General features: G+C 35.0%; 4 protein-coding genes and 1 long non-coding RNA gene across 6 annotated transcripts; 1 reads left to right on the top strand and 4 right to left on the bottom strand.

Annotated features, from left to right (window-relative positions):
- Window positions 1-77: 77 nt before the first annotated feature.
- Window positions 78-2,553, bottom strand: Nubp1 (NUBP iron-sulfur cluster assembly factor 1). Its single transcript, XM_071710171.1, has 7 exons — window positions 2,406-2,553; window positions 1,751-1,992; window positions 1,112-1,213; window positions 938-1,028; window positions 577-842; window positions 317-503; window positions 78-231 (listed from the first exon to the last, which is right to left on the bottom strand). The coding sequence occupies exons 1-7, from the start codon at window positions 2,434-2,436 to the stop codon at window positions 176-178; spliced, it is 975 nt and encodes a 324-aa protein (XP_071566272.1). The 5' UTR covers window positions 2,437-2,553; the 3' UTR covers window positions 78-175.
- On the top strand, window positions 1,224-5,706 carry LOC139774725 (tektin-3). 2 transcript variants are annotated; one of them, XM_071710154.1, is made up of 9 exons: window positions 1,224-1,521; window positions 2,952-3,097; window positions 3,358-3,600; window positions 3,675-3,907; window positions 3,999-4,108; window positions 4,191-4,339; window positions 4,440-4,662; window positions 4,723-4,877; window positions 4,958-5,706. In XM_071710154.1, exons 1-9 carry the CDS (start codon window positions 1,477-1,479, stop codon window positions 5,166-5,168), a joined length of 1,515 nt encoding a protein of 504 aa, XP_071566255.1. In that variant the 5' UTR covers window positions 1,224-1,476; the 3' UTR covers window positions 5,169-5,706. The 2 variants fall into 2 exon arrangements, with proteins under 2 accessions (XP_071566255.1, XP_071566262.1); XM_071710161.1 differs by lacking the exon at window positions 1,224-1,521 and adding an exon at window positions 1,895-2,031.
- On the bottom strand, window positions 5,304-6,665 carry Cox11 (Cytochrome c oxidase copper chaperone COX11). The gene is made up of 3 exons (XM_071710289.1): window positions 6,205-6,665; window positions 5,736-6,059; window positions 5,304-5,518 (listed from the first exon to the last, which is right to left on the bottom strand). Exons 1-3 carry the CDS (start codon window positions 6,406-6,408, stop codon window positions 5,360-5,362), a joined length of 687 nt encoding a protein of 228 aa, XP_071566390.1. The 5' UTR covers window positions 6,409-6,665; the 3' UTR covers window positions 5,304-5,359.
- Window positions 6,666-14,183: 7,518 nt separating this feature from the next.
- LOC139774617 (longitudinals lacking protein, isoforms F/I/K/T-like) lies at window positions 14,184-15,575 on the bottom strand. The gene has a single exon (XM_071710025.1). It carries the CDS (start codon window positions 15,539-15,541, stop codon window positions 15,197-15,199), a length of 345 nt encoding a protein of 114 aa, XP_071566126.1. The 5' UTR covers window positions 15,542-15,575; the 3' UTR covers window positions 14,184-15,196.
- A 326-nt stretch (window positions 15,576-15,901) lies between these two features.
- Window positions 15,902-19,328, bottom strand: LOC139774623 (uncharacterized). Its single transcript, XR_011718624.1, has 2 exons — window positions 19,019-19,328; window positions 15,902-17,372 (listed from the first exon to the last, which is right to left on the bottom strand). It is a non-coding gene; the product is annotated as an uncharacterized lncRNA (long non-coding RNA).
- Between the last annotated feature and the right edge of the window lie 6,841 nt (window positions 19,329-26,169).

Below are 26,169 nucleotides of genomic sequence, written 5' to 3'. Positions count from 1 at the left end.
CATTAGAAATTTTTCGTTACTGCATCCTTGAACTTGTAAAAGTTAATCAAAGTAGCGCGACGATTTAAAGTGCAAAATTATATTGGAACAGAATGTATCTTTTTATTATAGATTTAATCAGCAATACAGGCGCATTTACATATAAATTTTTGTACAAAAGATATATTTTGTGTTATTATTGAGAATTATTGAGACAGTTCTCTTTCTCTTCTTCACACTTTCGAACAATACCTGAAAACAAATTTTTATTTTATTTTATAATTCATGAAAAGACATTCAGATATTTTCTTATTCTCGAAATATGTTAAAATCTTACTCTTGCAAATTTCGTTTAAAGCATTAACGGTTGGCGAATTTGGCATTTCCGTCAGAAAATTTTTACCCTCGTCGCAACATCTGGCTAGCAATGGGTCTAGAGGTATCGAGCCTAAGAATTCTACATTTAATTCGTTTGACATCGCCCGTGCACCGCCTGACGAAGCTGGGAATATTTCTGCGGTATTCTGTGTGCAAATACGTTTTATTAATCATATCCGTCCATCCTTCTCATTCACCTCACTCAATCACCGTTCTCACCTTGCATTTAGGACATACGAAGATACTCATGTTCTCAACCACACCCAAAATTGGAACGTTCACTTTTCGGCAGAAGTCTATCTCCTTCCTGACGTCTAAGAGGGCAACTTGCGGCGGTGTCGTGACAATTATGACACCCGTAATACCGGCTCCCTTGAGATATGATGTAGCTGACAAGTGTTCGTCTGATGTGCCGGGCGGTGTATCCAAAATGAGATAATCTAAGCTACCCCAGTCAACTTCCGACAAGAACTGCCTGATCATACCTAAATATATGTAGATTTGTAAATTCGTATATAATAACAGAAAAATCGACCAATATAATAAGAACTATATAAAAGATGAGATCTTAAAAGCATACCATTCTTCTTTGGCCCTCTCCATATAACTGCGTCACTTGGACTGCTGAGCAAAAATCCAATCGACATCAGTGACAAGTTATCCTCGATATACTAGAACAAAATAATAATATGCAATGTTATGTAATAATTTCTTTTTTTTATCGGCATAGTAATTCTACTCATAATTTACTTACTACAGGGGACCATCCTGATCCACTTTGGTGAACTTGTTCACCAAGTGCTCCCAGTACTCTTGGCTGCGATGGTCCGCAAATGTCGATGTCCAATACTCCCACCTAATAAGATATAAGATTTGAAATAGAATGTAAATTGTCAAATTTTAATATATATATCACAGAGAGATTAATTAAGTTATACTTTGCACTTGTATATCTTTATTTATCTTGATTTGAAATACTGAAAGGGAATGAGAACACTAAAAGTCTGGTAATCAATAAAGGACTGGCACCGGTTGATACGACATACATAGGCCATTAGTTGACTATAGATATTCTCCTTCTAAGGTTATTTCCTGCAAACTAGTGGCTGAGCATTCACCATGTACATTGAAAATCATATGGATGTACTTGGAATGGGCAGAAGAGTGAGTCATTACATTAACTTGCTTTTACATTAACTTTATCACACACGTGTGAGAATATTTATGTGACAGTAAAATATACAGCATTTATATTTTTGTTAGCATGGCATAATGCATAGCGTGTAATGTAGAAAAATTAGATGCAAAAGGTAAGGAAATTGAGTATTTTCAAACAAAATTTGTATCACGCACACATTATTTCCTTTTCATTTACGATTAGTTACATGCTTACATTTCTGTCAGGATTATTTGCTGCAAGACACCTGGATAGCAACGACGTCACAGTACTCTTGCCTACTCCACCCTTGCCTGAAAGCACTAGCAGCTTATTCCGCACCGAAGATAGCCTTTCTTTCACAAGTGCGATGCCAGGATCTGGCTGCTTGGTGGCTCCGGACGAGCACAGCGACTGATTCGGGCATCCCGCACAAGCTGATGCTTTGCCAGCGTTCTCACTCTGGGTCCCAGGACAGTCTAAACATTTTATAAGCCTCTTAGCATTTGTAGCACTTGGTAAATAACTATATATAATAGAAATGATTTGGCAGAAAAAGAGAAATAATGATTCACACATGATAACAGCAATATGGTAAAAATGACAGCTTATTATATTATTTTAGTCAGACACTGTCCAGTTGATATTTTTTAAATGTAAAACGTGAAGATTATATACTTCCTAAATAATATGAAGAAAAGTGTCAAAATAAAAATACACAAGTGTTGAGTTAACCTAACCTTCAATTTGACATCCGTCACATTATAAACGTGATCTAATGTAAATAATATATTAATGATTATGTGATCTTAATGAATATCGAGTTTACATCTCTTGAATTAATTCGATTTACTTGTAACATCGATTAAAATCAGATTTCGTATATACTCACGTTCGGGAGCTTCGCTAGGTACATCTGCCATGTTGAATCATTTAACTCTTTTCTGATATACATGTTGATAAAAATATAAAAAATTGTTTTTCTTTTTCGGAATTTTGTACTATTACATTTTTGCTGCTATATCATACTATTGTATTTTTTCTTTCAAAAAAATTTTTTTACCACCACAATTAGAGAGACAGTTCAATTTCTTTTATAAATCTTACCTATATTTGAAAAATATGACTCTTGATGATTCTCCTCATCTCACAAATAATGTCTGATACATTGCATAATAAAAGCCTCCTTCATTACATTATAATAATTATATTTTATAATCTGCAAATTTATTTGGAATAAATAATTATGTGTAGTTATCTATCTTACACATTTTCAAGATTCAATCAAATATAATATTACTTTTGTTATAAAAATAATTTTATAGTAGGAACATGCTGACACTAAATAAATTTATGATGTAAAATTTATAATTTGAACTTTTAGCAGATAAAACAAAAATTACTTTTATTTTTTACATCTATATATTTTACTTTTTAGCAATTGCAACCATGGAGTATAGCCGGAGGTTCAATATCTTACATGGAACCGATATTTCCGATTCGTATAAGTGACTATACTCGTACACACCATTTACTGCCATGGAGACCGAATGTCGGATTCGAGAATACAGAAGTTATTCCGTTGTAAGTATGGTTCAACATTCTCTCTTAGGATTAACTATAATTCACTCGCTTTATCATCACTGCTGTGGCAACAGCTGTAGAGATGTCGTTCTTTGAGCCCTTTATATAAAATGATATTGATTTAACAAACTGATGTTATTCTGTACATTCGTACCTCCGCCGGTTCTCGGTAGATTCTTATCCTCCCCTCGAGTAAATACCTAGCAGACAGATTTGGACATGGATATGAAGCATATAATTATTCTATTATTCTTTTGCAGAGCTACAAAGTCGATATCGAGTTACGCGCTGGACGCGAGTAACAAAATGAGTACACGGCCGTTGAAATTTCCAAATCTGATCACGGGATATCAACGCAATCCCGTTCACGCATCGCAAGCCGCCCTTTACACGAGATACACACCGCACGAATGGTTTCAGAAACAAGTGAAATATTACAACGAGGCAGATTCGCAGAGGCATTATGCCGAGAGGATGCGAAACGATGCTCTGAGAGTTATCAGGTGCAACAGCTTCCTGGGAACAATTTTTAAATTATGTCACGTATATGGGATATTACAGTCAAAATATTTTTCAGAGATGCCGAGGAGAAGATACAGCATGGTCAGTACGATACCAGCCGAAGACTTGGCGAAAGGATAAACGACATTACTTTTTGGCGTAACGAGGTGCGAGCGGAACTGGAGAGAATGCTTCATGAAATCGAGAGACTCCACGATTGCCGAAGTGTCCTAGAAAAGGCAGCACGAGATATCGAAGGACCTTTGCGTATTGCAGAGGAGTGCCTGTATCACAGGGAGGCTAGAAAAGGTCTGCAGGATATCGCAAAACTATTTCTAACTTGTATTTCGTATTTCCGATAGTGTGAAGTTACAATAAATAATCTTATATTTTTCTTTAGGTACAGAATTGGTACATGACGAGTCGGAAAAGTGTTTACTGCGAGAAGTAGAAAACTTGCGGACAAACCAGAAGAAATTGGAAGCCTGCTTGGACAAATGCAAGGATCAGGTAAGATGTACCTTAATTTGTATGATAGTGAAATTCCTAGCTACTCGACATAATTAAACAATTAATATTATTCTGTTTATAGTTACGAAATTGCAGGGCTTCGCAGAATCAACTAGAGTTGGATTTAAAGAATAAGGAGAGCGCCCTGGGCATAGACGCTGTTTGTCACCAACTGAACAATCACACTCAAGGATTACAATATTATTCTGGGATCGAGAAATACGATCCATGGTAATTTAATCACAGTATTTGTATAATTTTTAATAATAATTATTATATTTATATATTTATATTTAATAATAATTATATTTAACCGTTATCTTGTTCTTAGTGTTTCAGAACAAGAAACCTGGGCGGATGCGGTGAATAGGATAGTGCAAAGATCTCAAACGGAACGGAACAAGTCCTGTCAATTACGCACCACTGCCGAAAGTCTTGTCAACAAAGTCGCTCAGGAAATGTGGAACACTTGGAGTAACACCAATAACGCTTTAACCCATAGATCATCTGAGTTACTTGAGGCTAAGAACAAGCTCCAACAGCATTTGCAAAAGGTATAAAACGTTATGCGCGCAGCCTTTTCGGAGTAAAACGCGAGTTGTGAAATATTACAGGTGCAACAGGAAATATTCGGCGTTGAGAAAAATTTGGAGTTAATGCGTAAAGCTATCGCGGACAAGAGTTACGCGACTAAAGTCGCACATACGAGGATGGAGGCGAGGATGCATCGTCCCGATATGGAATTATGTCGCGATTACGCTTATGCGAGGTATATACATATAGCTTTATAATGTGCCAGCAGCCGCCATAGATGAGACGTTATTTGAAAACACTATATTTATATTTCAGCCTTCAGAAAGAAATCGACGAAATAAATCATCAACTCGAGCGAATGCACAAGGCGCTGAAAGAACTCGAGAATCAACATCAAAAATTGCTGCGAACTCGAACTATGCTCGAACACGATCTCGCCCTTAAAATCGACGCGATATACATTGACAAAGAAAAGGTTTGCGGTCTTAGACGCGCGTATCCTGTCAACGCATTGTTTAGATTTTAAAAGTATATTCTCTGTTGATGCTCTATATACTGCCGTTTTATGGGAATGTTCAGTCCCGTCATTTGGAATGCACTCCTAAAGGAATTTAGGCTACGTGATATTTCCACAATTCGAAGGGAGTTTGAAAAAAATATATATATATTAAATATTTATTCATTTGTACAATTGTAACTACTAGGGATAATTACGTTTTACTTTGTTAAATGGCCTCTGGCGTAACTCGGTACAGGCAGATTAAATCCTGGTTTGGCCTCGAAAAATGTATAAGAGAGAACTATCTCGTCAACAAACTCCATCTTCGGATCCTCCGCGAATTCCGGATCAATGTAGAAGAACACTGGCATGTCAACCTTGATACATAAGAAATATAAGTTATACTGCACTGCCTAATTCAATTGTATAGATTATACAGATTTGTATATAGATTATACAAATGTTCAGTATTTGTATCTTTGCTTTCTATTTCAGTATAGAAACTGATACAAAGAAAATATAACTACAACTGTCGTTGAATACATAAAAAGCTGGACTGCTCGAATTATTTTATTCTATATATTATCAACTTACTTGTTCATGCGGGTTAAGCATCTGTTCCTCGAAACAGAAGCATTGTATTTTATTGAAGTACTGTCCTACTTCAAAAGGTAAAACGTTATACGTGGATATCCCTACAATCTGGTTGTTTGTCGGATTTGTGGCTGTGTAAAACGCCAAAGCCGTCTCGCCGGGAATAACCGTAATCTCCCTCTGCTGCGGCTTGAAGTTCCACTGCATCGACGACGCCACATCGGCATTGAACTTAATCTTGATCTTTCTGCTTTTGACAGGTGACATCGTGGTCACTTTACTAGCGTCATGACCAGTCGATACTGTTCCGCCGTAACTATATGACTATAGAACAAAAGGAAAACTCGCTGAAGAACAGATCCACATGTACTGATACTGACATTGTGTTATATATAAACGGCATTGAATTTATTGAAGTCAGATGAGACTGGACTCAAGTTAAGGCATAAAATAGAGAGGAGAATCGCACCTGGCAGAACATTCTGTACAAAGGCACCGCGGAGTAACTTAAACCAACCACCAGAACTCCGACTCCGGCCCAGTAAAAGGCAGTGGAGCGCAATTTCTTTTTTAACCCGCCGTCAGAATGGTCTTTCATTAAATTGCGCGACACGCTGGTGTATATCTGCCTCGCGCAGGCTCGCGTCGACAGTCGGCAAGCGTTAAGGTACATCTCTCGAGAATTTCTCCACCGCTGTCCCGTCAATCCAAGGAGCCGACGACTAACCTAAACGCGGCTGAACTTTGACGTATCGCGCCGTTTGAAATTAAACTCCCCTCGGTACCATGACGACATCAAAGAATGGGGAAACGAGAACAGTTTTCCCGGCGATACATGCGTGTCTGATTGACACTTCCAGGCTCTGATAAAATCTTGGGTATGACAGCATGCACCGCTGTGCGCCATGCGAGACTCCATATTGCCTGAAAGCGAACATGTGCCCGCTGCCCGCGTTTTGAGTGGCCGTCAACTGGCGCCTCCATGCGCGCAAAACGTCTACCGTTGAACTACGTAGCCATGTATGTAGTACGCGAATGTGTATCCAACGAGTAACACGCTATCTCCAAGCTGGTCTTCGATTCTGTCTCACACAGCGTCCCGAAATGCCTTCCTTTGAGAAATCAACGATTACAGTACGTTAAGCTCGTTATGGAACGCTAGTCTCGAAATATTCAGCGCTCTGTGAAATAAATTTATATAGGCGTTTACACCTAAAAGTCGTCGATTTACGTCCGACGCCTTTTCTTCTTTTTTTCATCTTTATGAATGTACTTTACACGATCGTGCATATAATTAACTGAAAGAAAGTATCTTTGCATGCTTTCGAGTTACTCTTGGTGGAAAATTCGCCACTGGATACGGTTTTTCGCGTCGTGGAGTCGCGGAGCATGCGACAGTTTCGAGCTTCGTGCGATCGTAGTGTTACTCGCGCGACGGATTTTTTCATAAATGGATTATGCCGGCAAATTGAGCGATGTCTCGTGTATGCCTACGATGGAAATTAGCAATAATCGCTATTGTTTCTCACACCGGCCATTATCACTATTTATAGTTGTATTATCGATTAGAAGCACAAAATCGCTACAATTATAATAAGAGTCATTCATTATTATATCCAGGACTTTGATTGCATATTGAGAGTAAAGCATAAAAATATGCGTATTAGGCAACTATCGTCGAATTAATTACTTTCTTCTCCTTTTTTCGATACGTGGAGTCAAATATATTTATTGTATCCCATATTTAAAGCTGAATATGCAAAAAAAATATATATAACCCGCTTTCTTTTACTTTTATTTTTACTGTTGCTTAATTATTGTTTGTTATAACGTAAAAAAGAAAAGAAAACCCGATAGTAATGCTACCGTACAAATTTAGAAAAAAATGGAATAAAATTTATATTTACATATAAATATTTAAAAATGCGCAGATACCAAACCTGGATGACCAAGCCCGAAGAGATCCGACTGGAATCGTCGTGTGGGATGGCTCGAAGGTAGTGAACTGACAAGACTATCCAGTTAAGTGTTCATAAAAAGTAAATTTATTTCGTACATGCTTTTTGTGAAATTCGATTTGTAATTTCTTTCCAACAACCATGTTGGTGATGCAATATAGATTACATTTGTGATAACAATCGATTTTCTATCAGGAAATCGAGTTCAGGCTCGTAACCCTTAACTAGTACAACTATTTCTCGAAAAATAAATTTAAAAGTAATTAAATTTTATATTACTAAAACGAGTAACGTGCGTGTTGTAAACTTTAATGAATTTTACCAAAATTTTATTCCATATTTATTTATAAGAAATAGATTGTCTTTAATCGCGCATTTAATACGTATGCAGATGAAAGATTAAGAGACACAATTTAGAACGTAGGAAACTGCACAAATCAGGCAAATTGTAAAAAATCAAGAATATAGTTAAGGGGTAACGATTATTATAATTATAAATTATATATTCTGCAAATAGGAAGAATATTAATAATCGCGCGACAGATAGTTTCAGTCCGTAACATATAATTTACGGGATGTACCATAAAAACTTAACGATAAATGCTTTTCGTGGACTTAATATTATTTTACAGAACTTTCATATATCGTATTACGTACAACGCAAACACCGTTCTCGATGAAAGAAAGCATTTAAATGCCCGCTTAAAAATGTTTCTATGATTTCAACCGAAGTTTTCTTAACTGTTTTCTTATCCTGATTTTTGGTAAACCGTACATCGAGAGACGTTGGCGATTATACAATCACACAAAGCATATAACTGTTCATTCGAGAATATCTAATTAAAAGCTAGGTTCTTTAGGATTATTATAAATGTGTTACACATATAAGTATATCGCGTATCTCACATATTTTATTGAAAAACTATAATACTCGAAATCTCAAACGTAAGGACTAGAGCGTATATTTGGCACGATCAAGAGGTATTTGCAATCGTTTTCTAATGATGTACTTTCTGCATCGATCATTCTGGCCCGTTAGAGTACAAAATTCATGGAAAAGCGCAACGATACGATTTTTATTCATTTTATTCTTCGTTAACGGAGTAAAAACAAATAGATGTTCAAACTGCTTTTCGTATAAAAAATTAATAAGATGCAATATTATAAGAAATTGTATAATAAAAAATTTCTGAATTAAATGCAAAGTTAGTACCTACACTGAGAAAAAATTTTCTGCATTTTAGTAAATAGTTTGCATACAACTGTGACTCCATTTACTAAAATAAAGAAAATTTTCCTTTTTATTAGTATATGTGTATTCACACTGAGAAAAAATATACTAATAAAAAGGTAAATTCTCTTTATTTTAATAAATGGAGTCACAGAGTTGTATGCAAACTAATATTTACTAAAATGCAGAAAAATTTTTTCTCAGTGTAGAATAAAGAAGAGAAGCAGCTTTAAAACAGATCGTCTTACAATCTCGTTTCCATGAATTTTGTTTCTCTATAATAATGTCGTAACGGGCCAACCTCTCCACATTTAATTATTACATGGAGTTTTCCTCCCAAAAGTTGAGACGGATTTAATTACGGCCATCTGTTTTTATATACATTCGGTATGGTAAATATCTAAATTTACGGATGCACCATTGCAACTCGTTGTTGTGTCGGACACTTTTTGTATCTAACTGTGGCTGTTACACGACGAGCATTTGCATCCAAGCACTTGGACACCGCATCATATAAAACCCGCTATAAATTACTACTTCCTTTGGCACGAGTTCGATAATTATACGCGTCGCGAACATCGAAAATACAGTAATTTCCAAAGCTATTCTTCATTTACATTTGTGTTAAATGTTCCGCAATACCCTTAGCGTTTTCAAAAAGGTCATGGTTCTGGCACTATATAGACTAAATAGTTAATCCTAATAGCGATACTTAAGTATACGTGCTGTGAAATATTCCTAATGGCGTTTTTCTTTCTTTGCACTATTGGTGTTTGCTATTTATTTCTCAAATCGTGCAATTATATATTTCTAGGTCAACGTTTTTGGTGAGTCTCACAATGGAGTTTAGGTACTTTGAATTCGAGAGATTAGATTCCTCCGTCGTCGATAGCTTAACAATGTCGCTTACGCTTTGCAGAATAATATTCAAAGTTAACGCAAAGTACCAAGTTCTTTCGCAATCCTGCTAGTACCGCAAAATGGTTTAGCTCGAATCCTTTTATGTATAACGAACATACATGCCTAACAAAATTACATTACGTTTAAAGAGTCATAAGCAATATATTTCTAAAATTGCACCATTCCGTTAGACAAGCTTACAGCGCGGAAGTACGATAAATAATAGCTTTCAGTACTTTTTGGTACTCAAAGGATCACAGATTGCGTCGCTGTCGACCGACCGGCGAATAAATAATTCGATAAACGCACGTACGATCGAATAAACGAATAAAGTGACCGGCTAAAAGGGGTTGGAGGCGCGAGCGATTTTTCGTTGGAAGGGTGACGTTCTCAGTTGCGCGATTCGTAGCCGCAATTGGCGTAGAGGTGGATCCTCTGATGGTCCCGCAGGTGGTGACGGTGCTTGAATCGCTTCTTGCAATTCCCGCACTGAAATCTTGGCCCGACCCCGCACTCGAGGCGCAAATGCCTCGTCAGGTTGCACTTGTGCGAGTAAGTGCGGCCGCATTTCGGGCAAAGAAACGGCGGCCCGTCCTCCGCGTCCTTCAATCGCTTCCAAACTGAAACATTCGTCGGAAAGGATACAATAAGACATACACGCAGTCTCTCTCTTCCTCTCTCGCGTGCTTTCGCGAGCGAACGTATGAAAATTAGAAGCGTTAGGCGGCTAAATAACGAAAACATCGAGTATACGTGTAGCAAGTCATGCCGCAAGTCAGGGCGTTCATCACACAGACATCTCTTTTTGAGTAAGATCTCACTCCTTGTTCTTGTATACGCACGCTTAGTCCTGCATCGCGGCGTCTCTCGCAGCTTCTAATCTCTAAACTACATGCATTTGCGAAGCGGGTGTTCTCCATGAATTGTGATCTTTTGATAATTTTGTGTGATAAACTGTATTGTGCTACGCATCGCATTTTCACAACAAAAACTTATCTCTGCAACAGATATAATTTCCTATATGATCTATATCGGGGATAGACAAACGATCATCGGAATTTATTTGTTATATCCTGCAATAGCTTTATTATTGTTTTATTTATTTTTATCTTGTACATTTTGTAAAAAAGAAACTTAATGCCTGTTTGTTACGTTTTTAAAATATGAAAATATACGGTTCTTTATGTAATATATTTTAAATATTTTTTTCAGTATCAACCGTGAGTTTTGTCCATCTCCGATTTAAAATATTGCTGTTACATGCATTTAACAATTATCTACGTTTCATTTTTATGTATAATACGCACAATAATAAATGTTAAAAAAATATAATAATGACATGATTGACAGTATCGATCGAACTATCGCAAATTATTCTAGAAAGGTCTCGCAAAAAAATCACGCATTAGCAACTAATTCGTGAAAAAGTTCGAAGATTGACATTTGAACATTCGTATCGTTATCGAATAATAATAAAATGCAATAGGAAGTTAGTGTGTAGGGCCATATCTAAATATTAACAAAATTCTGTGGATTACAAAATATGCGTGTTTATTTTTACTGCAGTTACATAATAATTAATGTAAACATGTTTATATATACCCGCATTTGTACATAAATTTTCAAGTCTTTATGCGGGTATATCTGACAAACAGAGCTTGTTACGTGCAAAGGCGCGTTGCATGGTCACACAGACTCTCCCCTACGTAAATTTATAGAATCTCTGTCGAATTATATGTATATGTATATATAATGTATATTATTATTTATATGATATATATATATATACATACATATGTATTGTTCAGACTATTCGTTTCGTTGGCACTGCTATTTATTTCCTTACTAATTCTAAAAATATAGGCTCATATTCTTATCACTGTCTACTGTCGCACTCAACGCGCAATGGAAGTACACAGCATACATTTTTGTTATTATATCTCGCATTTTCTAAACTAATAATAATAATTTTTCACTCGTATACATTACATACGTTATAGTTGCACTAGGATTTTGCGCATTTGACAATCACAGTTTATTTCTGATTATAGACAGAGGACTTTAACTCTCTAAAGTAATTGTTTTCATTATTGGCAAACAGACCAGAAATATATGTGAGCAGATATATAAGACGTCTCGAAGACAAGCATTGAGTTTCTTCTGAAAAATTAATTTAATTTAATTTAATTTAATTTAATTCTCACGCGAGATACGTATGCATTTTTCTCGTGGACGTCTTATATACAATGGATTAAGTTATTTACAGTTTATTACCATCTGTATCTAACTATAACAAACTTAACGCTATGTTTAATGGCAGAAACGCAGTTTAAGTTTGAACATTAATCAGTCTGCCGTTGAGACAATAAAAATTGCTTGGATAGAAAATTATTATGGCAGTGGATCAGTCTATAAACGATAATGTAAAATTTGCTCCGCGATACCGCTAATAATAAATTTAACAAAAACAAAAAATATATAATTAATTTGACTCATTTAACATACAATTAATTGATTAAAATTAATGAATTAATACTTAATCAATTAATAACTAAAGATTTACATGAATCTCATTTAGTATAAATAATTTGTAGAATATTTAACTATATACACATATATACTATATATATATATATATGTCTGCAAGATTTAAAAACTAATGGTAAAGTTTGAACACACGTATAAAAATTACTGGCTTCAACGATACCAATAATCTTACTGATATTGAGTCTTACGTTTATGGAATCATTCGTTAATTATAACGATTTGATTAGATATCATAATTGCGCTTGAAAAATTGCAAACCTGACTAATTAGAACAGCCAACGAAAAAAGGGTTCTTGTTTACTAATCTTTATAGTAACTTTGTTATTATTTTGTAAAACAGAAACTAAAGTCAGGGGTTTAGCCTTAATAAGAATTCCTTGTAACTATTCCTCGCAACTTTTGGCAGTTTATACTGAGAATATCTAAAATAATACGTTAACGTTCCTTTAGATAGATCAGGCACAGGTCTTGATCTTACGTATTCTTACATAAGTATATTCTATCTTACATACTCTTTGGGAGACTTCGTAATTATATATCAAAGCTGTTTAATTAATTGGTCGCTCGTTTGTGTGACATCACAAATTAGACAACTTTGCTATATACGAGTCAAATACATCCTTAAAGTGTATTTGCACGGTAAAATACTTAATATATTGTATTTATATTATATAACTCTCTCCTCAATTAATGAAGAATAACTCAATTAAGATCTATGAATAAAGCTTGATCGTGCTGTTTTCTTTGTGTTGATACAAATCAATTGTATCTATTATATGAGTCATCGGTTAACTCTATAGTTGTATATTTTTGCGTTTTCTGAATGTTTATTGTCCATATTTAATCACAAAGTGATGTTTACGCGTAAGAGAAACGAACAGGATGCTTTTTCTTCTCAAAGTCCAAAGAAACTAGCAGAATTAAAAGTAACATTAAGCCCAAAAAGTTAATAATTCTTTTGAGACATAGTATCCACAAATAGCTTAGCGAACAAACTATTCAACAAAAAAAGAATCAGTCTGTCAGAATCAGGGAGTCCTGAGTCTTGATTCAATTCGACAAACGTATTTCAAACCGCGCGTGATTTTTGTACCGTTTTGAAAGTTCACGAAAACTTCAACAGCGCGTTCTCCTCGCGTAACATTCAATGGCACCGAGCGGTCTCAAGGCTTCTGATGAATTCTCATATGTAATAGCAGATTATGCTTGTGCTTCGACTTCTTGTGGCAGATGGGACATTCGAATTGCGGCTCCACGCCGCACTCGAATCTCATGTGTCTGTTCAGCGAGTGCGGCCTCGTGTAGGCGTTACCGCAACGCGGACAATAGTGGTCGCGATTACCCGCCGCGGTTACCTGGTTGCTATTGACTTCCGTCAGCGGTTGGTCGTTTTGCATCTTCTCGACGGCGACGTTACCGGGACAGACGCTCGTCAGATTAGCTGCCGTTCTCGTGGTCGTCTCCTTCGTCAATTGGTTCTCCGCCATCAGTTGCAGATACAGCGTCTGGTACCGATAGTACCATTCGATTGGCGTGTACTTCCGCTCTAGAAAACACACAAGAGAGTCAGTAAAGCTTCGCTAGAGATCGTCGCGTCCTTTCGGGACCTTCCTTGAGGGATTGGCGACCACGATTTAGCCTAGAAGGAATTATCACGGGATCACGACAAAGACACGGACATACACAGCATGAGTTGAGTTACACGTAGCCATTTCACCATAAAAGCGACTAACAAGGCGCCCTCGATGTCTGGGATTTTTCACGGGATTGTAGGATCTCTTTTAAGCAAGAGGAGGGAGAAAATTCGTTCTCTTTTTCTTGGAACGCGATTTCGATACATTTAATGTAGACGGAATTACATTTTCTTTTCACGTTAAGAATATTTTCCTTCGCCTGCTGCATTATTCGCACTACACATGAAAATGTTAATGGAAATTACAAATTTCATTACGTCGGTCGAGTATATAACGGAACATGTAATTAAAATTTAATTAATCCGTTTCGTTTTGATTATAAAATGTTTGTAACAAGATCAATATAAATAAAGTTTATCGATATGATATATCAGATACGAAATTACTGTGACTAATTAAAACAAACAATAAATGAGAGAGTTAAATTACGATAATAGAAAACTTGGAAAATATATAATAAAGTTCCGATTATTGTCGCTAAAAGTATTATGGGAGAAGTAGAAGAATATTTCTTTCAAAAATTATATCCGGTATACTTTTTATATTCATAACTTTATTATTTGTTAATTAGACCATATTTTAATCTATAATAATTAATAATTAACATATACTAATAGTATTTTTAACGTGTATTAAATGATAAAGCACAAAATAACTCATTGTTTCGCAGTTTTCAGAAACTAAGCCAAATCTTATAACTTTTAATAAATTTTAAATTTCAATAATGAATAAGATATAATATTGGAAAATTTAAAGCAAGTTCAATATAGAAATAACTTGTAATGATTCATAATTATTTCATTACATTTGACTTTTTGTGGAACACAATAAGACGAGAAATCATAATGTCCGTTCTCATATTAACGAATCGTTAATAAATAAATAATTTCTAATATATTTCTAATATATCATTATCTAACTTACAAACGGAAAATGTCCTCGAGAGCAAAAGTCATTTTTCGAAAAATCTATCTTTAACGACATATTGCTGATAAATCGAGCTTTGATCACAAATATTTTGACCGTCCGCCACGAGACGCCACGACTCACAGAGCTTAAATCAGGTCACGTTCTTTTAATTCGCGAACTTTTTTCCTTCGAAAGGATCACACGTCCACATATAGAGAAAAATCACCCGCCCCGGTGATGCGCGGTGATATGGTTCCGTAATTCGTATCGATACTTGAACTTCCGGTCGCACGCGTGACAGGAGAACTTCTTCTCCTTGTTGCCGCAGTCCACTCTCTGGTGCCTCTTCAGGCTGTCCAGCCATTTGTATTTCTTCCCGCAATTGGTGCAAACGTAGTGGGTCTGTAGCATCGGCGCGTAGGAGTCCCCGCCGTACACCGGGACAGTCGAATAATCGCCGCCGGGCCCTAAAGTGTCGTGCATCTTCGACGGCGAGTACGACTTGCTCGGGAACGGAAGGGACTCCTGGCTGTCCTGGCCGATGCTGCGCGCCTTCCGCTCCAGCATCCACAGGGCGTCGTACTCCTCCGGCTGGTCCTCTCCTGCGGCAATAAAGCAGAGCGCCGGAGATTAGATGACGTCCGAATCCTTTAAATCAGGGTCGAAGATACCAAGAGATCGCGTCGCGTCGCGTCGCGGCCATTCGATTTGATATCGAGGCCAAGTGCGAGTGAACGGCATGCAACGTTATCAAGAAGCTCGAGGTAGATAATCGAGGTAGATAAGGGCATCTCTGTTACGCTGACGAAACGCTTTAGTAATTTGTTCTGTAATGTAGAATTCGAAATTATGGAACGAGAGTTCCCATAATAATTATCTCATTAATTCTCTATGCGTGCATGAAGAATAATATTTTTACGACAGAAATTGTGTCAATGGTACTTTCAATTTATTCAATTTAATCGATAGCGTTTCAATTTGTAATCGAGTTTCTATAATCGTTATTTCACGCTTGAGATCGAAGCATACAGGAAAAGCGGCATCACTGTTTTCGACATTTAAATAATCATCATTTATTTGTTACACAGTTATTATTGTCGCGATTATTCCGAAAGAAATTAAATTTGACAATCGTTCTTTTCATGTGTACATATCCATGATTTTTATCCTTATATTTATAATGTCTTTGTAAAAAAACTTAATTATGCATAGAAGTAGAATACATAAAATAAAGTAATATATCCGTATAACTTACATCCATATAACTTACATTATTTTGATCTTATATTGTGTGACAAGAGACTTATAATCGCTGCTTAAAAGGAAAAGTTTGCTGGTGATATTTAATATGAGATATATATAATTTATGTGAGGTAAAAGAAATTCTAATAATTCTTATTAATTTGCATTGGCAGTGATTGCCGAAAAGCTGGACGAAATCTATATAAATATTTAGACTTTTTTTTATCGCGCATGAGAACAATATAGAGATTTATTTACATGCATTATTTTTTTGGATCTTGTGCTTATCTCGTAAATGTCATTAGATATCTAATAAAATTTATATAGAATATGAAGCTAAATCTCTCTCATCGACTGTATACAATAAAACACATAGAGCTCGCTCTCTCTCTCTCTCTCTCTCTCTCACACACACACAGACACACACACACACATTCACTCACTCTCTTTTTCTCTCCATCTCGAATTGTTTCACATTCTTAATGAAGCGAGTCAATATCGCGCAATTAATAATCCGCTACAATTCGATTACGAGGAAATCAGTCATTTAATATGCTACATCAGTGTAACTCTTTTGAAAGCGCATTTAAACTATAATAAATTAGCTGACACTTTTATCGTCACAGTTTTAGCAAAAATCAGTTCAGAATCCGTTCACAGAGTCATATTATTTTATCTCATTGTAACTGACACTCTAACTTTCTATTCTCTAAAACTGACCGATATCGCGATCAGATTTGTTCTTATAAGCTCATCTTATCTACTTTTGAAGAATTGTTGCTCTCTTTGTCACCGCACACTTGTCGCTGATGCCGGCGCAGAGTATCTAGCCTTCTGTACGATTTGCCGCATTGGTTACAATAGTATTCCTGCTGCTGTAGCCTCTCCAGTGCCTCCTGCCGATCCTGGAACGACGCCAGATACTCGTCGCACTTCTGCTGATGACGTTTCAGGCTGTCAACCCTCGTGTACGCTCTGCCACAGCCGTCGCAACGAAATTGCTGGCAGGACTTGGCGTTTTTCTGGACCACGTTTGCCTCCACGCTATTCAGGATCGGCGAGTCACAGAGCAGATAGTTAAGCTGGCCATGAAAGGGCACCTCGCAGACTTCCGGTTCCTCGTCAGTGCTCTTCACGATACACTGCTCATTCTCGTCTGTAAAGACACCGTTAGCCCGTTAAAAAGCGAGAATACGTGGCAAGACGTGCAGGGCGACTGGCAAGCGAGCAGCGTGAAGCCAGCAGCATGCATAATTTAAATTACCTTCTGATCTCGATTTTGATAAAATCATAAAGTGGAAAGTTGTAGAATCATAAAGGAGCTAAAGAGAAAACGGGGAGAGAAAGAGAGATAAAAGAGAAGGGAGAGAGGGGCGAGAAAACGCTCTCGAAAACTTCAATTATTAATCACAAAGATGTTTCTTTTGAAGATTTTGTTAGGATAATAAAAGGTTCGCGTTTAAAAGTTTAATAAGAAATTTACTTTTTCAAAATTTGCAGGTATTTATTAATTAAATAAGTAATGATGCATAAACATATTATATTGTTATACAAGGATATACACACGTTACGAACTAATTTATTTTTATTGAGAATTACAAAATACATGTACATGTTTGTTAAATTTTGTACAATTACGTTTTGCAAAATCATTGCGGATACGAATAAAGAAAAGAAAAGTATAGAAATAAGTTTAATAAAAAAAGTGTATCTAAATTTTTAAACTTATTTTTCATTCATTTTACTTGAGAACAAAACTTAATGCTAATTCTCTTAAAAAAAAAATATATATATATATATATACTTTGGACATACAAAATATATTTACTACTTAACAATATTATTGAAACCTGCTTCTCCCTTTTTCTTATTTTATCATTTTTATTGAATTGGGAATAAGCCAATTAGACTTCACGTGAAAGCGGTCGATTTAGGCTTCGTTTTATATACATTAAGAAGTTGAAAAGTTTTTAAGGTTGTGTAATTAAAAGAAATACGAAGTGAATTGTTGTAATCCCTTTCTGCCCCCGGAAACAATAAAATTGATACGATTAAGTCAACCTGAAACTCGTGAATATAAAAAAAGATTGTAAATACATCGAATCCATATAAGTAAAAATATATTAAGAGAGAGAGAGAGACAATACAATAACGGATAAATAATTAAAATAAATTACGCCCAATTCTCGCGCATACTACACAGAACGTGCACTAGATCAATGGCAGCGTTCAGCAGAGAAAACTGCTTTGCAACTGTTGTAAAATTTGTGAATCTGATTGATGTATTTTTTTTTAATTTTGGCCGAAACTAAGAGCATGCACCAATCAAAATTACGAATTTTACAACAGTTGCAAAGCTTTCTCCGCTGAACGCAGCCAATGTAACTACGATTTATTAGCGATTTATTAGCCCTGGCGATTGCAAGAAGAGATAAGAAGCCTCCCCTTGGACAGGTCTATAAAATAGAATATATTTTATATGAAACTACTTTACTCCATTTTGCTATAAATCAAATTCCTATACTAGTTTCCCTAATTCTAAGACGTGCAAAAGATATTTCAATGAAGCTCATGCTTTCGTTCTTCAGAGTTTTCTCCCACAAAGGATTAATTAGCGTACTAGTTTCAATTGTAAGTAATATCCGATGTTATTTGAAAGTAGTCTCTCCCCTGAGAAAGTCTTTTCACGCAAAATAAGAAAAAAACTTAAAGAAATCCACGATAGATCGTTTATATATTAGCATACGGTATGAACATTGTTTGTCTCTTCTTAACTAAATAATGCGCATGAGCATGACGCACTCTTTATGTAATTGCGCAGAGACAATGATTTCTTCAATCTTGTGCCGGACTTTCTGCCGAAGTTTGTACCGAAAATGGGCGACGCATGAATCTCGTTTTACAGTACAGCTTTTTGTGTCTTTTGAGACTATCGATCCTCGAGAAGCTCTTGCCGCATTCCTCGCAGGTAAGCGGAGTAAGAAACTTCAACGGCTTTTTCTCATGCTCCGGAGACTGTTGGTTGTAATCGACAGCCACGAATTCGAAGCAGCTCTCATCGGGCTCTTCCTTTATGAACGGTTCAATTAACCAATCGGACAGCTGATCGTTATCTATAAAAAAAAGAAAAGAGAAACGTCCGTTAAGTTTACGTCTCGACCATCTGAAAATTCGCGAAAACGAGAAAGAAATTATAAGGGGAGAGTCTTATGCATTAAGCGCATGCATTCGGAAAGAATGAGCATTCTAATTCAACGATAACAGCGTATTCGCACGCGTGCGAATACGCTGTTATCGTTGAATTGGAAAAGTACGACAACTCCAAAATTGCAGAGCCTCGTATGAATAATAAATGCGATGTCACACAATGTATAACATTTATGAGATAAAAGCAGGAAAATAATAGGAACGCAGTATGATGTTCAATCATTATTTTTAAAAATAATATTTCTTTATTGATAGATTCGCGAAGAAACAAATTACATAATAAATAAATATACGTTTTGCTAATATCTTATATTTTTAAATTCAATTGCTGATATTGCATGATAATGTTTTGTCATAATATAAACACAATAATATGATAATATAATAATATGAAACAGATTAAGAGAGAGAAGTAGCAAAGTAAATCAATTATAATGAAATAGTCTCTTTATCAGAATGTATTTTCCGTGGATTGCTTTATTTCGAGATAATGCCTACAAGATGCTTGTACATGTTGTTTCTTCAGTACGATAAGATAATCATAAAAATATAATAAATTCTAGAATAATCGCGACAAGAGAAAATAAGGAAAACTAATATTTCTATTCGATAAAAAGTATTTGTCGTGGGAGAATTGATTACATTAATAATACTTCGAGTTCACATTAATCAATTCGTATTGACGTGCTCGTTTACTAATGTTGCATGACATCAATTATCTAATGTAATTATCTAGTAAAAGCTGAGTGTGAAACTTGGCGTGAAATATAATTATAAAAACATGATAAGAAAATGTAAGAAATCTAACATGTATTTTATTTAAAAACGAAGAAACATCTCCTACGAGGGAGAATTGATTACGTATGTTTTAATTTCAAATGCTTGGTATATTCGTATCGACGGTAGAACATTTTCATGCAGATTTCGCAATGCCACTTAGGCAGCTTGCCGCACTCCAGTCTTTGATGTCGGCGCAGATTATCCATCCATTTATATCCCTTGCCGCACTCGCCGCATATATGCTCTTGCGGAAACGATTGGCCACGATTTACGAACTGTCGGGATGTATTCAGATGGATACCGTCCAGTTTAAATTTGTTATCCTCGTTCATCAGGACGTCTGGAATATGGAAAAGATTTTGTTACTCTGGCGAAATCGATGATGTTAATACAATTATATAAATATTGATATTAAGTTAAATCAACAAGACGCTTAGTAAACGAATCGATTAAATTAAATCAATTAACACTCAACCGAATGCATCGCAATGAGTATTAATTTTTACATTATGGATTTAATCTTGTAATGATTTCACAGAGGAAATCAGTTGTTAAGTCATATATGGACAACATGTATACAATAATATTTTAAATAAACTTTTAATAATATTTTATAATATTCGACTATTTGGACCGACTTCTAAATGCTAAAAACATATTGATCGTACTAATAAATCAATTGTTCATTGCAACATTCATAAAATCTCTCATGTAATCAAAATTGAAGTGTTTTAATTACATGTAGATCTCACACACACGCACATCTTATCTAATGATATATCTATTAAATTTGCGTTGTGCATATAATACATAAAGCGTTAAGTGATCCCCAATATCGAACCGGGCTTCTATATTATCTTCTCCCAATTAACACTTTCGTCAAGCCAAGTTTTACACTCGAAAATCAATTTCGAGGGTAACAACGAGTGAAACATTGAGCGATACAAACAAGTGTGTTCCAAAGTTTTTCTTCTGTTCCGCTTGTGGAACTTCTTTATGCGCAATTCGCACTTCTTTATCTCCTTGTTCATCCGCACTGATTGATAAACGTAAACTGCTTAATAACTTGTACTCGTTACCGCATAAGCTTCTCTATAATGATTAGAATAAAGCTTATGAAAATAAATTAATTTGATTGAATGCAAATCAGAATACGGCACAAAACAGATAAGCAATGATTGTGAACTTAAAAGGTGCGAAATTATTGTTATTTTGTTGATAGTCATAGTTTATTTTTTATTAAAATGTTCATCCTAAATAGCACAAAGTGTTGTATTCGCGAATCATAAAAAATGATAAATGGTAAATTAAAACATTAATGAGTATGTGTTTTAACAATTTTATATTCTCCATGTGTATGATATACGTACATACACGTTAATGCGACGGCTCTAAAATTGCAGAGCCTCGAATGAATAATAAACGCAATGTCACAATGGACAATATTTATAATGAGAGAAAAGCAGGAAAATAATAAGAACACAGTATGATGTTCAATCATTATTTTTTTAAATAATATTACTTTATTGATAGATTCGCAAAGAGACAAGTAACATAATAAATAAATGTCCGCTTTGCTAATATCTTATATTTTTAAGTTCAATAATTGCTGATATTGTATGATAATGTTTTGTCATAATATAAACACAATCTGATCATATAGTATGAAACAGATTAAGAGAGAGATGTAGCAAAATAAAACAATTATAATGGAATAGCCTCTTAATCAGAATGTATTTTCCGTAGATTGTTTTATTTCGAGATAATGTCTACAAGATGCAGATACATGTTATTTCGTCAGTATAGGACAATCGCAAGAATATAACAAATTCTAATAATCGCGGCAAGAGGAAATAAGAAAAACTAATATTTCTATTTCTATTCGATAAAAAGTATTTGTCGTGGGAGAATTGATTACATTAATAATACTTCGAGTTCACATTAATCAATGTTGCATGACATCAAACATCTAATGTAATTATCTAGTAAAAGCTGAGTGTGAAACTTGGTGTAAAATATAATTATAAAAACATGGTAAGAAAATGTAAGAAATTCAACATGTATTTTATTTAAAAACGAAGAAACATCTCCTACGAGGGAGAATTGATTACGCTTTGTGATGTTTCGTTTTCAAATGATTGGTTAATTCGTATCGACGGTAGAACATTTTCATACAGATTTTGCAACGCAACGTAGGCAGCTTGCCGCACTCCAGTCTTTGATGCCGGTACAGATTCTCCCTCCATTTATACCCCTTGCCGCACTCGCCGCATATATGCTCTTGCGGAAATGTCAGTTGGCCACAATTTACGAACTGTAAAGATGTATTCGGATGGATAGCTTCCAGTTTAAATTTGTTATTCTCGTTCATCAGGTCGCCGTCTGGAATATCGAAAAGATTTCGTTACTCTCGCGAAATCGATGACGTTATAATATTAGTATAATCATGCAAATATTAAGGTCAAGTGAAATCAATAAGACATTCAGTAAACGAATCGATTAAATTAAATCAATTGACACTCATTCAAATGTATTGCAATGAGCATTAATTTTTACATTATGGATTTAATCTCCTAATAATTTACTTCTTTTATGAAGAAAATCAGTTGTCGCATATGGACAAGATGTATACAATAGTATTTTAAATGGAATTTTTATTTCAATAATGTTTTATAATATTCGACTATTTGGATCGGTCTCTAAATACTAATAAGTTTGTCTCTCTTAACGCTTAATGTATACAATATAAAAACATATTGATCGTATTAATAATCAATCATTCCATTGCGACATTCAAAAGGTCTTTCATGTAATCAAAATCGAAGTGTTCTAACTACATGTAGATTACACACACACGCACTGACACACACATCTTATCTAATTATTTATTCAATTTTCGTCGTGCATATACATAAAGCGTTAAGTGATCCCCAATCTCGAACCGGGCTTCTATATTATTTTCTCCCAATTAACACTTTCGTCAAGTCAAGTTTCACACTCGGAAATTAATTTCGAGTGATACAAACAAATGTTTCAAAGTTTTTCCTTTACTTATGAAACTTTTTTAAGCAGAATTCGCACTTTTTTTTGCTTGTTCATCCACACTGATTGATGACGTATACTGCTTGTACTCGTTACCGCATAAGCTACTCGTGAAAATCTTACTGTATTCGGATTTTCTCCGTTCATTGGAAATATCGCAGAGTCGTAAAATTTCTAAAGAATAAGTCATCCGTATCTTTAAAAAATATATATAAGAAAATAAGCTTTAGTTGAGTCCTGACGATAAAATTGGTATGAACGGAAAAGCTGTAAATCAGTAGATCGTTTTGTGAGGTTACTGATCACAAAAATATGGTGTTTTCAAATAAAAGAAGAAAAACGAAATAACGTAGATTTTTGAAGTGAGATAAAACAACTTTCTGCTAATTCGCTATATAATATAAGCCAAGTATATTATAATAAAGCAATATTAGAATTTAACGAAGTATTAAAGCATAGCACAGAGACAATTATATACAAAAGCCATTCAACAATTTTGTATGCGGATCTCAGAAATACCTAAATTGGTGATTTGTAAATATCCCTTAGTAGGATGAGTGAATTAGAATCAATCATAAAAATTATATGCAAAATATTCATTATTAAAAATTATGTAAGAATATTTATATAAAAGAATAATTTTTTATTTTAAATAGCAACAATATATTATCTATATATTTTCAACAAGATATTACGTTGTCAAAAATTATAAGGAAAAAAGATTGATTAACTTTTATGCTCCAATAAGCGTTTATTTATCATTGTACAATTAATTAAAATAAACAGGTAAGAATAATAATTTTGTTTCATATTTAGATTATGATGTAAAAAACATATAGAGTATAAAAAATAATACTACTGGATTGTGAACCGTGCTCTCTATGATCAGAATAAAGCTTATGAAAACAAATTAGATTGAATGTGGATCAGAATACGGCACAAAACAGATAAGCAGTGATTGTGAATTTAAAAGGTGCGAAATTGTTATTTCGCTGATAGTCATCGTTGATTTTTGATTAAAATTTTCGTGTTAATCGCACAAAACCATTGTATTCGCGAATCATAAAAAATAATAAATGATAAATTATGATAAATTAAAACATTAATGAGTGTGTGTTTGAACAATTTTATATTCTCCAATATATGTATGATACATACAGGTTACGCGTTAATGCATCGAGTTATTACCAGAATTTTATTGTATAATAAAAAATAGGAAGTATATATTTGCAACATTCATTCATTCGCGAAGTAGAAAGCATGGACGATATCGTCTGTGTCAAAATAACAATATTCGTTTGGCTTGGATTAACAGTTGACTATATATTATATATGACTATTTTTATGACTAAACTGCACAAATGATAAAAGATTAAATACATTATGGCTGTATCGCCTGTATCATAAATATGTGTCGAAATATATACGTAACAAACGTTTCTCGCAAAACGGTCATTTATCTTACGAATTCAGACGTGTAAATCCGTATATCCATTCTTAATTATAATATTCATTAATAGAGAAATATGATAAAAAGTTTCATTATGTAGACTAAATGAAAGAGATTTTCGCATGCAGAAGTAAGAATACCGAAGCGTTTATGAGAATTTAAAGGGCACCTCTTCTCGTATTTTTATTTGATTCGACTTTTGGAATTTAAACTCATATCTTTTAAAATTATTATTTTACTCTTCTAGTAAAGTTAAGATATAACATTTGCAATTTGTCTTGGGATATACGTTCATCTTACATTATAATAGTAAATAAGTATCTGTTTTGCATGAAATTGCTTGCATTTTTAATTACAGTTATTTCGAAAGTACATCGCGTCGATGAAAAATATTTCCACCAGTTCCATAGATCACTCTAAGATAATTTGTTGATCATCATCTTCACTTTGTAATCGATCGCTCTTGTTCTCCCTTCGTCGTTGATTAACGCGGCCTTTAATCGTAATCCTTCTTCTGTATCGTCTGATTCATTCTCCTCTCGCAGCCGACGATGTGGGCGTTTAGGACGAATCTGTGCTTGAATCTGCGGCCGCAGATAGGGCATACCTCGCAGGGCACGACACCGCATTCAAGTCGCTTGTGACGGCTTAAGGAAGTCGTAGCCTTGTACATTTTTCCGCACCTGTTGCACACGTACTTGGCCTCGCCCGGGCTCTTCTTTCGGGCGTCTCTGGGCATCTTGTACGATGATCCACTCGCTCCACGTGGGCTCCACTCGCTTTCGTCCTGCATCAGCATCTGCGCCAGAAGACCTGCAACGAGAGGACAATGTGGTTAGACAATTTGTTTGCAATTTGTTCGACGCTACGTCGTAATCGCAATGCTCCCCCGAACCGGAAATAGAGATCGAATCAAAATGACTTTAGCTAAAAATATGGACAGACTAACCGAACTACGATTTCTTTCATCTTTAATGAATTTCTGATAATGTGAAGTCAATTAAAGATACAGAGATTATACGCAGTTTCGGTCATCAATTTCTTTCTGCAGCCTGATTAAAAATAATTTCAAGAACTGCGAAAGTAATCCAAGAGAACACAATTTGCGGAGAATAACTTACACACAATTACGGAAATTTTGTTTTGTCATTGAAAAATGCAAAATAGATAGGAAGATTAGAGCACAGTATAACCATATTCAATAGCGACACTGAGCGTCGGCACCTTTGATGTAGCAAGTCCCAGGTCACATGACTCGCCGCCATCGTCTGAGATGTACGAACGCACAAGAGAGAAAGAGAGCGAAGTATCTTTCTCTTTGTCATACATACAGGCCGCCATACCCCTAAATGTACGGAATTGGAACTCACTAAAAACGTTCAGTGTCGCTACTGGGTATGATTATACTGTGATTAGAGTGTAACTATCCTCTAAAATAAAAAATGGAACAAAATAAACTTATAAAATATCAAGA

This window comes from Temnothorax nylanderi, unplaced genomic scaffold, assembly GCF_030848795.1.
Source record: "Temnothorax nylanderi isolate EJ_2023f unplaced genomic scaffold, tnyl_v1.0 TNYL_tig0004_pilon, whole genome shotgun sequence".
Taxonomy (NCBI): domain Eukaryota; kingdom Metazoa; phylum Arthropoda; class Insecta; order Hymenoptera; family Formicidae; genus Temnothorax; species Temnothorax nylanderi.
This window is presented reverse-complemented; position numbering and strand designations above follow the sequence as displayed.